The sequence below is a fragment of the Schistocerca americana genome, chromosome X, assembly GCF_021461395.2.
Source record: "Schistocerca americana isolate TAMUIC-IGC-003095 chromosome X, iqSchAmer2.1, whole genome shotgun sequence".
Classification (NCBI taxonomy): Eukaryota; Metazoa; Arthropoda; class Insecta; order Orthoptera; family Acrididae; genus Schistocerca; species Schistocerca americana.
Genome location: NC_060130.1, coordinates 94,077,339 through 94,093,068, shown reverse-complemented (window position 1 = coordinate 94,093,068; position 15,730 = coordinate 94,077,339). Strand labels below are relative to the sequence as shown.

At 37.1% G+C, this 15,730-nt stretch overlaps 1 protein-coding gene across 1 annotated transcript in view; it reads left to right on the top strand.

Annotated features, from left to right (window-relative positions):
- The window catches only part of LOC124555826 (prostaglandin D2 receptor), a 503,176-nt gene that overhangs the window by 448,728 nt on the left and 38,718 nt on the right, over positions 1-15,730 (top strand). Inside the window, exon 5 of the mRNA XM_047129893.1 lies at positions 6,220-6,336. Within this exon, the coding sequence (XP_046985849.1) occupies positions 6,220-6,336 (117 nt within the window). The remainder of the gene's footprint in view (positions 1-6,219; positions 6,337-15,730) is intronic.

The following is a 15,730-nucleotide window of genomic DNA, read 5'->3' as shown; positions in this document are numbered from 1 at the left end:
TCTTTAAACAAAAACACACTTGTCACAATGCAGAGTTGTATTGTGCTCTACGCAGTTATTAAAATGCAGAACTGTACCTGATAAAGGCACAAACACACAAGGTATTTAAGAGTTTTGATGAGCTGCTGCAGGGATGGGAGTTACTACTCGACTGTGGTTATACATTTCACAAGAACTTTTATTGTTTAGAATTATAATGATCTTCCTTATTTCATATTTGGATGTCAGTTTAATTTCCATTCAATTTAATGTCCTCTGTATCACTTCTTTGTTGTACTATCTTGCTTCCTCTTCTAAACTATATGCACAAATTTTCTCTCTTATTTTTCAAAAGTAATTGTTAAAAATATTTGCTACATATTAACTGTCTTTTCCAAAATACTCCCTTTCTCTTTAACAGAAGTAATGTCAACTTCTACAGCTTCTTTTCCTGTCTGCCCTTTAACAATATTCCATAGTGGCTTTATTTTATTGTCTGATCTGTCAGTTTCAGACAAACATGTATGTTCTTGGATTTTTAACATTTTTCTTAATATTTTGTAGTACTTTTTATAATCTGAAAGAATTTATGGACCATGATTTGTTGTGACTATTTTGTAGGTGTCCCTTTTTCTTGTGAAGCTACTCTGGTACTTGCAGTGATCCAAGAGTTTGTTAGTGACTTCCCAGTACTAAATTTAAACATCTTTTTTAGGAAAATTACTTTGGAAAAGAGGCACATACTCACTAAGAAATATTATTAGAGCTTGCATTGTAAACTTCACCACAATTTATGTTTTTTAAACTTCCTTTAAAAACTTCATTTGTTTTGTCATTAATTGCTATTCGATGAAGAGACGGTTTTCCAAGAAGAGTTTTATATCTTGCATGAGTACATTTCTTTCACATTGAAGAGTCTTAGTATTTCTACAAGAAGAGTTTTATTTTTTCCCAAGAAAATTTGTCATAATGATTTCTTGAAGAGATTACTTTATTTCAACAAAAAAAGGGTGACTCAGTAGGTAGGAGCGATAATGCAAATTATAAGGCCAGAGATTCTGTCCTCAGCTGGCTCAAGTATTTTTTCTGACATTTATTGGTTCTTTCATGCCTGGTAATGATTTGTTACTGTGAAAAATATGATCTGTAGGGAAATGTGGGGAAAATGGCCATTCTAAGTGAAATTGAATTTTCATGAAGCCATGGCTATTAACAGAAGCTCGTGGCATATACATCTTGAATTTGCATACTTTAAGGTATCACACCAAGTATTTATAGCCAAGGTAAAAGTATATTTTTCAGAATATATAAACTTGTTTCTGAATGCTTAAGTAGTGGCCCCTTTTCCCTACCTAATGGCGTAAAGTTTCCAGACCTGTTTAGTTCAAAAAATGAGTAGGCTTATAGTTTTTTTTCAACATTGGTTATTATTAGGAGAACAATGACACAGTTGAAAAAGAAATGTGTTGCAATACAGTTTTGGCACCAAAAGGTCAACAAATGAGAAGTATTAATTAGTTCTAATGATGTAAACAGAGAAATCAGTGACTAACTGTGGGTTACTATTTCAGTCTAATTCTGTCACAATTTATCCATTCAGAAACAATATCAAGTGAAGTATTAAATTTGCACATGAAGTTGTCATCATCCTTATCACATCCAACGCACAGTTCATGGGCCCAGTATTTTACAGCTTTGACATCTTAACCATCCTTCATTTTCTTTAGATCTAGAAAATACTTCCTTGCAGTAAAAGCAGTCTCTGTCATTGTGTGACCTTTGCCTGCTTTGTTTCTTCATCTTCAGTGTTGACGTACTGCATTTTAATACTGGCTGAAAAATGAGGGTTGGAAGTTCAACACTGACTACTATAAATGATGTAGACAACAGTTGCACAGTTGTGCTTTACTGTTCTTTATTTTCACTGTTCACAACCGCCCAACATTACACAGATATATGGCCAGTTCACTATTGGTAAACTTCGATAAGCCTCATTAATACTTTCCAGGCAAACATCAGCATACTGCTACAATAGTTTGCTGTTGAACATCTATGAGCAGTAAAAACCTAACCACACAGTTCACAGTTCTTTCAGAATAATACAGAACGTGTGACACTATTTCTCAAATAAATTGAACAGACACTGTCATTGTTTTAACACACATCCTATTGGTGTTACACTATTTCCACTGTATTATTGCTACCCTAACTGATACAGAATTCCCCTCTGAAAATCAGCCGTGGACTGACTGTCTCAGGACCAAAAATTGGGCCTTTATATATCCTCACAATAATAGGTACTGAAACTATACATTGTTAGATGTTTAATTTACAGAAATTACAATTAAAACATAACTCAATCAGTTAACTGAATACATTGCAATATACCACCTTTTTATGTGTTCCTTCTGTCAAAAATGTTAGGCCAAATTATTTCTTTAAATAATGAAATTAACAGATATAGTTACACAAACTATACTTTTGACAAATCTAGTAATTATTTTAGAATAAAATAAGGGCTGGCTTTGCTAATATGTTTTCAAATAGAACCAAATAAATACTTAAAGTATTCTGGTAGTTCTTCTTCCAAATGTTTATAATTATTACAGAATTTGGGTAAGTATTTGCTGAAGGCTCAGCAGTTTCACAATGAGGAGAACCAATATTAGAACAAGGCACAATATTGGCGTCCCTATCCAAAGGAATATCAGTAATCTCAGCTGCAGTATAGTCTTCACTGGTAAACACATTAGGATCTAGAAGAAAAAATCCACACTTCCTGAAGCCATTTATTGCTGTTATTGCAATGGGTGTACAAAGAAATGCTTCACTCCAGAGTGCACTTACATGAAACTGTGTAATAGTTCTACCTGGATTATTGTGAACAAATTTTTTTAAAAGCTATTGTGTTTTGGATTTTGTGGTTATAGTGTGAGGGCAAGTGCACAAAAGTTGTTTGATTTTCTCTGGCCTTATCAATTAAACCTGTGTTCTTAGTATGGGTAGAATGACCAGCTAAGATTAGTAGAACTGGATCTTGAGCAATTGGTTTTGGATGTTATAGAAAATATTCAAACCAATCCAAATAATTTTCACTCTGTATCCGCCTGTCAGGGTGGCATGCAAATTCAGTTCCTGGCAGAGCCCAACTTTAAGGTTAACCTTCATTTTTTGCATAGGGAAGATTACAAAAAGGGGAATGAAATTTCCTCCTGCAGACACGCACACTACAAATTTTACAGCAAACCTTTACCAGCTAATGTAATGGCTCCAACTTGTCATCTTCCTTTGAGAACAAACACTTTGCTGTTCTTGGACTGAACTGTCAGGGAACTGGTTTCAGCTGCATTACAAATATGATGAGCCAGATGAAATTGTTTATCTTGCAATGTTTTAAGGGTAACAGAAAACTTGTCTACATTCATTTCATTACGTGCATGTACTCTAGCCATAGAGCCAGATTCTGACTTTCTAAGACTAATATTAAGATGGTGTTCTCTAAAGAACTGCATATTATATGCGGATTTATATTTATATTATATTCAGCATATTATGTGGAATACTGAAATTTTTCCTGCTGTTGAAAAAGGCATGTTATCATTCTTTACTGCTCCAATTGGCTTTCGCATCACAACAGGGTCCCATTTTTGTTGCTATGTTTTCTGGATGTATTTTCTTGGCATCTTGAAGCTCTAGCAAACCCCTACAGAAGAGCAGAAAATGACTACCAGTTTTGTGCATAAAACAATCTGTAACATTTTAATTTCAGTTGTTATACTATGCATAAAATATGGAATTAGATAAGTCTCATTGGGATAAACAGATTGAAAATGAACAGTTGGGAACAGTGGCCCTCTGTCCCAATGTGTAGCATGGCCAATTTTCCTGACTGGATGGCATGTCTGTATTAATGGTTTACACATGAAACAATATAATCCTTGATTTTATTTGTAAGCCAAAAGGCACTGCATGAACTGTGGTATTGCAAAAATCTATTGCTCTACATAAATGTGAAGCAATTAAAGTAATATGAGTGACTTACCTTACATCAAATGACTGAAAAAACTAACCATTTTCACAGAAAGGTAACTGTGCAAGCTTCCTCTCTCAATGTCACTGACAGCACTAATGGTGTCTATTACACCTAGTTTGCCCACTTGTCAGGAGGAAACATCACTGCTGAAGAAGTCAAGTAAGCAGTGGTCTTTTTTCCCAACCTGGCCACATATCCATCCACACATACAGACACAAGCAGAAAAGATGTCTGCTTGTGTCTGTATGTGTGGATGGATATGTGTGTGTGTGCGAGTGTATACCTGTCCTTTTTTCCCCCTAAGGTAAGTCTTTCCGCTCCCGGGATTGGAATGACTCCTTACCCTCTCCCTTAAAGCCCACTTCCTTTCGTCTTTCCCTCTCCTTCCCTCTTTTCTGATGAGGCAACAGTTTGTTGTGAAAGCTTGAATTTTGTGTGTATGTTTGTGTTTGTTTGTGTGTCTATCGACCTGCCAGCGCTTTCGTTCAGTAAGTCACCTCATCTTTGTTTTTATATTTAATATCCAGTTTGTTGCTTTTAATTGCTTAGTTTTCCACAAGATCTGTCTGGAACATCTCCCACAAAACAATGTGTTCTGAACAACTATTTACTTTCAGTTTAAGCTTTCATAGTTTTATTAATGGACATCTTCTGTACATGAGCTGCACTAGAAATGCTTTATTTGTCAGAACTATGGTTCAAATGGCTCTGAGCATTATGGGAGTTAACTTCTGAGGTCATCAGTCCCCTAGAACTTAGAACTACTTAAACCTAACTAACCTAAGGACATCACACACACCCATGCCCGAGGCAGGATTCGAACCTGCTACCGTTGCGGTCGCGCGGTTCCAGACTGTAGCACCTAGAACCGCTCGGCCACCACGGCCAGCTATTTCTCAGAACTGGTCTTTGTGTTTATAACCCATCCTCAGTGGCATCTGATACAATTGCATGTGCATCAATTTCTACAAAATGGTAACTGTACGTATGTAGCAGGAACATTAAGTCTACGTACATTATGCATTTTGTTGCAATGACATGTTTGTCAGTTCATAAAACAGGATCTCAGATATGTCCTATAACACAGTACACAATATTCATGTACATAACTGCTATCAAATATTATGCAGTGACAATCTTGATAATATTTCACATAACTATCATGTATAGTAAAAGTGGAACTGACTGGTCAAAGAGTCTAAATTAGCTGTCTTTTGTTATTTCCAAGATCATTTATATGTGTGATTATGTCTTATGACAGTTATGACAAACATTATCAAGAATTATAACTGCCTAAAATTTGATAGCAGTAATGTACATGGCAAAGTGTATACTATGTTCTAGGACACATTTCAGATCCTGTCACATTAACTGACAAGCATGTCATTGCTGTAGAATTGTATAATGTAAGTAGACTTATATTACTGCTATATATGTACAGTTATCATTTTGTAGAAATTGATGCACACACAGTTGTTCATACCTCTGTATCAAATGCCACTGAGGATGAGATACAAACTCAAAATCCAGTTTTGTCAAATAAAACATTTGTAGTGCTGCTCATGGTGTATTAAAAATGTCTTAATAAATGTCTGAAAGCTGCAGAGCACCAAACGTTCAAGATTTTTTTCATATTTTTATTTTAATCCATGCTAATCATATTTTTGAAACGCTGAAGTGAAATGTTTTTAAATCCTATTCATTCTTGTTTGTTTGTTAGTTACATTTAAATTTCTTCTGCAAAGAATAACTTTCTCGAATGTGTTGTATTAATTTATTGTATTTTTTAAAAATAATATAGATCCATTTTATTTGCTAACATTCATTATATTTTTCTATAGCTGTAAAAACAGGGGCTACCTCAATAAAATATTGACCACATTTAATTTGTGAGAGTGTTACATGGTCACAAAATTATATTATTACTCCATTAAACAATGTCAGGTTTTAGGTTGCTGATTCTTGAAAATATTAGTGTGCTGACTCAATAATTAGACCTTAAAATGTTTTAAATGTGGTGTTTAATGTTGTGCAATAGTTATATCAAGTGGATGGGCCTTTTAATGTATTTATATGTTGACTGTTCTAACTACTGGTTTGAAGGGTCACTACACTGTCTGATTTCATAACTGGAAGAAAAATACACTTGTTCATGTGAAACCAAATCCAGTATCTGATTTTGAGTTTCAGTATATTTTTACTTGCAGGTTAATGAAGAGGTTCGAAAAACTGCAGCAGAAGGACAATAAAGTATACCATTACCTGAGCCCAACCATACAACCAGATGAAGAATTATCCAAAAGAGGATTCTCCATGTACACAGGGTATTTATCTGAGATTTATTCACATTACTTTAATATGAATTGATAATTACTTTTTCCATATTACAAAATTATAATGACTCTGATATTTCCTCAAGTGAAATTCTGATTTAAATAATGACACAATAAAATGATCTTGAATTAGAGATATTAAATGTTTAACATCAGAAGCTTCTGGACCATACATTTGCTGCTTGAATGTCCAGCACTGTCCTACCTTAAATGGTGTTGCATTGTGTAGACACTGGACTGTCTCTGTGAGGTGGCACAGTGTTTATAACATAACACTTAAATTAAACAGAAGTTGAGTTTATCTGTCTCATCATATTTATGTTCATTTTCCTTAGTTTCTCTAAATCACTTCATGCAAATGCAAAAATTGTTCCTATAATTGGCCCTGGATGGTGCTTTTGCTCATTCATCTCTAAATAAGTGAGTTTGGTTTGTATAAGGAAATAGTTGATGATGAAATACCAAAATCTGATCTTTATTCCCTCCTTCCTGGATCTAACAAGGGGAATTCCACATCACCCCCCCCCCCCCCCACCCCTCAGATTTAGTGGTAAGTTGGCCCAGCAAATAACCCAACAAAAAGTGGTCAAAGATCAAGCATAAAAACAGAATGAAGGTGTACCAAACTGTGAAGAAAGAAGCAAAATAGAAGCAGTGAACAGTCCAAGCTCAAGATGTGCAACCTTGAATGAATTCAAAGAGCCACGGTGTTATGGTTATGTGATCACGGTGTTGGACTGCAAAAGGGAAGATCCATGTTCAAATCTCCCTTATGATATCCATTTGTGATGGCGAGCTGTAAGGAATGGACCTCTACACACATGTATCTCCTATGTTTCCTACTGAAGTACCACATATTATGACTCATGCATTCTGTTTTGAAAGTTTTGGCTCTTGAATTCCTTTGCTGTAACATAGTTCATGCTCATTTATTTGTTGTTTTCATATGTGTGAGAGATTTATGTGCCATCTCACCTGCTCTCACTATTCATCACATTTACCTATGACAGTAATATATTCTTAGCACATGACTCATATTCTATAACTAATATATAGTTTGTCAGTTGCCAGGACTACACAAGGAGAATGGACTCATCAATGACTGGACAGACAGATCATAATTTTGTGAAAAAAATGTAGCACGAGGGAGATTTGAACACAGATCTCCCATTTTGCAGTCCAAAACCATGATCACAAAGCCACAATGCATGGTTCTTCCAAATCACTTGAGGTTGCACATCTTGAGCTTGGACTGTTCACTGCTTCTATTTTGGTTCTTTTTTCACAGTGCAGTACATCTCCTTGCTGTTTTAGTGCTTGATTTGTGTTCAGGTTTTGATGGGCCATCTTACCACTAAACCTGAGGGGAATGCGATGGGGAATTTCCCTTGTAAGCAAGCTGAAAAAATTATCTTAAAATATGCATGAAAATGTTTCTATACTTCTTTAATTTTCAGTCTCAGTTTATCATTATGAAGTAAGGAAAAAAAAGCATCGCCATTTAAAGCATGACTCCAGTGGTCTAATTGCTTCTCAATGTTAGGATCACAGAGCTGTTCAGTCAGTTAACTGGAATTACTTACGAGTTCATTATTGTTGTGAATGTAGAAACTGAATAGTAGTATTAATTCAGCCCAAACATTAATGGTAGCAGAAAAATGTTTTCCTGCTATGGGTCCTTGCCACTGCATGCTAAGATTATTAAGTACTGGTATGATAGAGTGCTCTATAACAGAGATATGGCAACAAAATAAGAGGCAACAAATGACATTTATTAAGAGTATGTGACAAAATAGTACTTAACTTTGATGTGTGGTGCTTGATGTCCTAAACCTAATACAGTGATATCTAACTAAAAATGTTCTCTCTTTGAAGGCTATGGTATTTTAAGTTTCAAAGATAGTAATGTCTGCAGACACATTGTTACTGGTGTAGTTCTCTGTCAATAGCAACTGCTACTTCAGGAGGTAGTCTTGAGAGTACTGTGCTGAGCTAACTGCAGGCATGGAATGGTGCTGGGTAATTGCTGTTGCAGAACTGTCTAGTTGTCTGCAGTGTATTATGTTTTGGTGCCTGTTGGTGGAAAATTCCATGTTGGGCAGTACAAAGTGAAAGCAAAATAGTCCACAGTTGACAGTGTTCCCTATTGGCTGTCCCCACTATTGGTAGACACACAACGTGCCAGAGGAAGTGGCATGGAAGCAGACAGAAGTTAATGTTCGTGAGCACCATATGGAGATGCAATGTGAGTGGTTGTGCCTTTGTGATGGCTGTCTCTCACAATATTTGTTGTGTACCTTTTGCTTGGTACACAGCAATTACATTGTCAGTCATATATCTCACCATTAACAAACTTTTCTCACCTACACTATTCACAATAACAAATGATAAAATACATAGATAAAATTATTTAACTCATATATGGTGGGATCATGGTTCTCAAAAAATAACATGTTCTGTAAACATTTAAATATGCAGACTAAACAAAGGTTTAATCTTTGCACATGAATATTTTTAAAGAAATGTTCCACAAGCAGATGGATAGCATTACCCTCTGTCAGTTTTGTACAATGAGGCGCTCTCATCAAAGCGTAAATGATTGTTTATCAATCTGTACATACCAGTTGCAAATAGACAGTTTTGCAAACAACTGTGATCAATCATAATGTATCATAATCAATTATATTCAGCAACTTCAGGAAGGAGCTTCACACAAAGGATAAGCAGTGTGGCAGTATTCTTATCCAGATTACTAAGACATTTTATGAAACTAAACAAGACAGAACACTTCAGGTATCTCAGTCATTCCATAAAGACATTTTATGATAATCTGTAGCAGATACATTCCTTATTAAGCATAAAGATTATGAACTTCATTTAATTTTGAAGATTGGAAATAATATCTTTCAGTGTTGAAGATTAGATGAGTAGACTGCATAATTAATAAAGAGGTACCGAACTGAATCCCAGAGAAGTGTAATTTATGGCAAAAAATGACTAAAACAAGGAATCTGTTGAAGACTGTGCATAGGAGGTGTGCGCTACAATGATAGATTTGCCTAGGTACCTAAAAGAACAATGGAACTTTATTACACAGTACCTTATGCAAATATAACAGCAAACAGCTTCCAAAGTAATACCACTTAAGATTGTTCTGACCTGATAAGAGTTGACACTAAACACAGTGACAGTTTCTTGTATCTATGAGCTGCACCTTTATGGTATGTAGCCACTGAATTAAGTACACTGTTCATCTTAAATTCAGTAGCAGTTATGTGTTGAGGAAATGTCCCATGTTGGCACAGTCTGTGGCTGCAGTACTCACAAAGACTTGGTGGTTTGGATGCAGTATGTGAGGTTGTAGGCTCCAGCTAGTTGGTGCTATGTTCTGATGACTGGAGCCCTGACTGTGGGACTGCTTGTGCAGTTGGTTCTTGGCCCAGAGAACTGCAGCTATGAGTTGCCAATGTCAACTGACTGGTGAACATCTGGGTGGCATCCTATAAATCCATCTGGTGGAAGAATACCAGGAAATTGTGATAATGCCACATGGCTCTCAGAGGCCAGCTAGTGCTGGTGACAGCAGCACTGTATCCAGCAAATGTAGCATCACCAGATACAGCAATGGCTGCTGCAGGCATGATGTGCTGTGATCTAATTGCAGGTACCTTGGCAGGGCAGGAACTTGCAGCACTCTGCTGTGTGGTTGATGGCTGGATCAAGTATAACAGCAACATGTAATACCACATTGTTCTAACCTGATAAGGGTTGACACTAAACACAATGACAGTTTCTCGAATCAATTAGCTGTACCTTTATGGTATGTAGCCACTGAGTTAAGTACACTGTCCATCCTAAATTCAGTAGTACTTAGTACAGTTGGATCGAACAATTATTTTGGGAGCCCTCTTGAATTGTATATGGTTGCAAAAACATACTCAACTTCCTAGCAACAAATAATCCCAAAAAATTTGGAGTATTGTGATGAATACAGTGTTAGTGAGCACAAGGTCATTGTATTGAGACTAAATAACCCACATCCAAACCCACTACAGATAAATGCAAAATATATCTATTTAAAAAAGATGATAACAATTTGCTTCATGCCTTCCTAATAGGCAGCCTCCACTACTTCTGAACTAACTATGTAAGCATAGACCAGATGTGGCCTGAATTCAAAGAAATAGTACTCACAAAAGTGAGAGATTTATATCAAATAAATTAATAAGTGACAGAACTAAGCCACCATGGTACACAAGACAACTGAGGACACTACCAGAAGCAATGAAAAAAGCATGCAAAATTTGAAAGAATGCAAATACCTTACATTTGCAAAGTTTTAGAGAGCTTGAAATTTAGGGCAAACTTCAATGTGAGATGCTTTCAATAGTTTACACAATGGAACTCTCTCTCAAAATCTGACAGAAAATCCAAAGAGATTGTGATCATATGTAAAGTGCACTTGTGGCAAGACACAATCAATACCGTCAATGCCAAATAGTGATGGTAATGTTGAAACTTCCTGGAAGATTAAAACTGTGTGCCAGACTGAGACTCGAACTTGGGATCTTTGCCTGTCGTGGGCAAGTGCTCTACCAACTCAGCTACCCAAGCACAACTCATGCCCCGTTCTCACAGCTTTAATTCTGCCAGTACAATAAAGCTGTGAGGACGGGGCGTGAGTCTTGCTTGGTTAGCTCAGTTGGTAGAGCACTTGCCCGCGAAAGGCAAAGGTCCCGAGTTCGAGTCTCGGTCCAGCACACAGTTTTAATCTTCCAGGAAGTTTCATATCAGCGCATACTCTGCTGTCGAGAGAAAATTTCATTCTAGTGATGGTAATGTTACTTATGGCAGAGCCACAAAAGTGGAGTTACTAAATACAGTTACCCAAAGTTCCTTCACCAAAGGAGACAAAGTAAATATTCCAGAATTGAAATAAAGAACCACTAGATATCTTACAACCACTTGCTTGACAAAAGATATGTACCTAAAGATTGTAAAGTGGCACAGGTGACACCAATACTAAAGAAAAGAAATAGGAGTATTCCACACCTGTACCACTAATGTCGATTTACTGTAGGATTTTGTTCAAACATTGTGAATTATGTCAAAGAAAACCATATACTGACAAATAGCCAATATGAGTTCAAAAATACAATTCTTTTGGGGAAAAAAAAACCAGCTCTTTCTTCAAACGAAGTAATGAGTGCTATGAACAGGGAACTAAAATTGATTCAATGTTTCTGGATTTCCAAAAGGCTTCTGACACCATTCCTCACAAGCACCTTATAATCAAGTTGTGAGCCTATGAAGTATCATCTCAGTTGTATGCTGGGTTTCTGATTTCCTGTCACAATGGATGCAATTCATAGTAATTGACAGAAAGTCTTTGAGTAAAAGAGAAGTGATATCTGGCACTCTCCAAGGAAATGTCATAGCCCTCTGCTGTTTCTAATCTATACAAATTTTGTATAAATTAGAAAGAGCAGAGGGCTGTAACAATTCCTTGGGGAGCATCATTTAATGATTTAACAGACAATATGAGCAGCCATCTTAGACTTTTTGCAGATGATGCTATAATTTTCCATGTTGTAGAGCTATCAGAAGATCAAGACCAATTGGAAAATGATATCTGTATAATGTAAAAGTGGCAACTGACTCTAAATAATGAAAAGTGTGAGATCATCCTCATGAGTACCAAAAGGAGTCTGTTAAATTTTGGTAACATAATAACTCACACAAATCTAAAGGCTACCAATTCAATTAAATACTGAGAAATTACAATTACAAACAGCTTATATTGGTGTGATCACATAGATACTACTGTGGGGAAGAAAACAATCAAAGACTGCATTTTATTGACAGAACACTTACAAGATGCAACATAATGAGATTTTCACTCTGCAGCGGAGTGTGCACTGATATGAAACTTCCTGGAAAATTAAAACTGTGTGCCAGACCAAGACTCGAACTTGGGACCTTTGCCTTTCGTGGGCAAGTGCTCTACCAACTGAGTTACCCAAGCTTGGGTAGCTCAGTTTGTAGAGCACTTGTCCGTGAAAGGCAAAGGTCCCGAGTTCGAGTCTCGGTCCGGCACACAGTTTTAATTTTCCAGGAAGTTTCAAGATGCAACATGGTTGGTTGGTTGATTCAAAGGAACCATCCAGGCATTTGCCTGAAGCAATTTAAGGAAATCACAGAAAACCTAAGTGAGGATGGCTGGATGCAGATTTGAACCATCATCCTCCCAAATGCGATGCTAGTGTGCTAACCACTGTGCCACCTTACTTGGGGATGCAACACGCCTACTAATGAGACTACCTACATTACACTTTTAAGTCCTCTGCTAGACTAATGCTATTCAGTATGGGATCCTTATCAGATAGAATTGACTGACAATTTGAGAGTGGAACAGCAGAGAACTAGAGTGAAAGTGCTTTGATGAACCCTCTGCTAGGCACTTACATGTGAAATGCAGAGTAGTCATGTAGCTGTAGGTGCAGAATCAGTTGATGTGACACATCCTAAGGCATCAAGGAAAAATCGACTTGGCAAGAGATGGAAGAGTGGGAAATAATCGTTGAGGGAGATCAAGGCTTGACTACAGTAAGCACAATCAAGTGAATGTAGGTTAGGGATGTGTATGGTTCTGTTGTCAGTTGCTGTTAATTATGATGATATGAACTCTCCATTTCACTCTACAGAAGCAGCTCCAAAAAACGGTATTGTCACATGAAAATTACTGGTAAAAGCAGTGACTATCTGCAGGTGTTTTCCTTGAGAAACAACTCTCCATCACAGCTATGAGATGGAGGTAAAGAGGCAACAACTGACTTCTTAAAACACTCTGTAGATGACTAGATACATTTTGTGACACAAACTCTTCAAAAATTTATAGTGATCAAGTTCTTTACAGCTGTTGTTTCTACAATAACACAACAGAGTTCTTCCATCATGACTGACATTCAGAGCCCACACTCACTGTAGCTTTATAAACTAACTGAGAAGTTGCAAGTTATCTCAGGAAAATTCATTTAATAGCTTCCTTCTTGAAAACATAAAATTCAGTTAAAGTTCCTTAAAATGAAAAGAACTTGTTCACTAGGCATGTTGACATTATATGAGAAACAGTTAATAACATTTACAGTGCTTCAGCAACTCAAGTGGGTAGATTCTTCCTAAGCCTACCATCTATCATGTTGAAAAATCTTCTAACTTCACACACAACATGGTTTCTGAGGCAGAGTGCAGACAAGTACAATGATGGAATCTTTGTGCCACAATGACTGGTTTCAGCTGACTTTTGTTCATTGAGGAGTACAGCTTTTGTCTGGCAGAGTGGGTGGCAAATGGGACAACTACCTGTAACTCACTAGTGGCTGCTTTGACCTTCAGCAAAATTTGGACCATCTGAACAAATAGATCAGTCATAGCATTCCAAGTTGGATCTCTCTTTTGATTTATAATTTTTTTTAACATTAAAGGATAATCTGCAAAACAAAGACACAGGAATTTGTTAAAGATGTGGCACTGTTAGCTGTGAGCTCTGAAAGAACTCAAAGACATCATTTTGGCCAGATTAATACTTAAAATTGCTCCAAAACCACACACCTGAACAGCAAAATACCTATACTGATGGATTAAAACATAGGTTAGTTAATCTAAACAATTTTCACAACATTTAATGAAATTATCAATTTTAGAATACCTGGATCAAATTGAAAGATATTTCTCCATGGACATGGAGGCTGTTTGCTGTATATGAAATACACAGTACTGTTGAGTCACAGCTCTCTACTGTCATTCCTTAGTGGCCATAACTCATAAAAACACTGGTATCTGCAAAGTATGTGATTAATTTTTAAGAAATTTTGCAAACTTGCTTTCTTGGTACACTCTATATAATGGCAACATTATTTTTGCTACACAAGCTTCCTTATCAGCTCTAATATGACATCACAACAGGCTGTGATATCACTGAAATGCACTCAGCATGAACAATAGACAGAACAATTGACTGTGCGTCTAAAGGTGGTGGCTGGAAGGAACCCTCACTTGCTTCCCCACATGTTACACTAGTTATTCAGAGATGAAGAGTCTTACATATCATGTACTAGAATGGAAAGCAGTATCAAACTATTCCTTGGACTGAAGACATCAACATCAATATCTTCTGATGGAAACTAAAGATGTGATGTACCCATTCAAGTACAATACAGTCTGTTTCCACTTATAAAAATGCACAACCAGTGAGTTCTGGTTAGATAGACAAGGGCATGAACACAAGGCTTACTAAATATGATTATATGCACTCTTAAATGCTGTGCTCCTGCCTTGCAAGGCATTCAGTCAGGTTCTTTCATTAGGACAAGTGAATGCAAAGCCACAAAACATGAACACTGAAACACCAAAGAAACTGGTATAGCCATGGATATTCAAATACAGAGGTATGTAAACTGGAAGAGTACAGCACTGCAGTCAGTAACACCTATGTAAAACAACAAGTGTCTGGCACAGTTGTTCAATCAGTTACTGCTGCTACAATGGCAGTTTATCATGATTTAAGTGAGCTTTAATGTCATGTTATAGTTGGTGCATGAGCGATGGGACACAGCATTTCTGAGGTAGCAATGAAGTAGGGATTTTCCCAATCTCCAACATTGCTGTAGCTGGAGAAAGATCCTGTAAGAACAGGACCAATGACAACTGAAGAGAACAATTCAACGTGACATAAGTGCAATGCTTCTGCAAATTGCTGCAGATATCAATGCTGGGCCATCAACAAGTGTCAGTGTGTGAACCATTCAACAAAACGTCATCAATATGGGCTTTTGGAGCTGAAGGCCCACTGTGTACCCTTGAGGACAGCATGACACAAAGCCTTACACCTCACCTGGGCCTGTCAACACTGACATTGGACTGTTGATGCCTGGAAACATGTTGCCCGGTTGAACAAGTATCGTTTCAAATTGTATTGAGCAGATGGACATGTACAGGCATGGTGAAAACCTCATGAATACATAGACCCACCATTTCAGCAGGGGACAGTTCAAGCTGGTGGAGGCTCTGTAACTGTGTGGGGCATGTGCAGTTGGAGTGATATGGGACCCCTGAAATGTTTAGATACAACTCTGACAGGTGACATGTACGTGAGCATCCTGTCTGATCACCTGCATCATGTTCAATGTGCATTCTGATAGCTGATGGACTTCGGCTGTTCCAGCAGGACAATTCTGGAATTACCCCACACAACCAGAGTAGCTCCAGGAACACTCTTCTGAGTTAAACACTTCCGCTGGCCACCATTGAGTATATCTGGAATGCCTTGCAACATGCTCTTCAGAAGAGATCTCCAACCCCTCATACTCTTACGGGTTTATGGTCA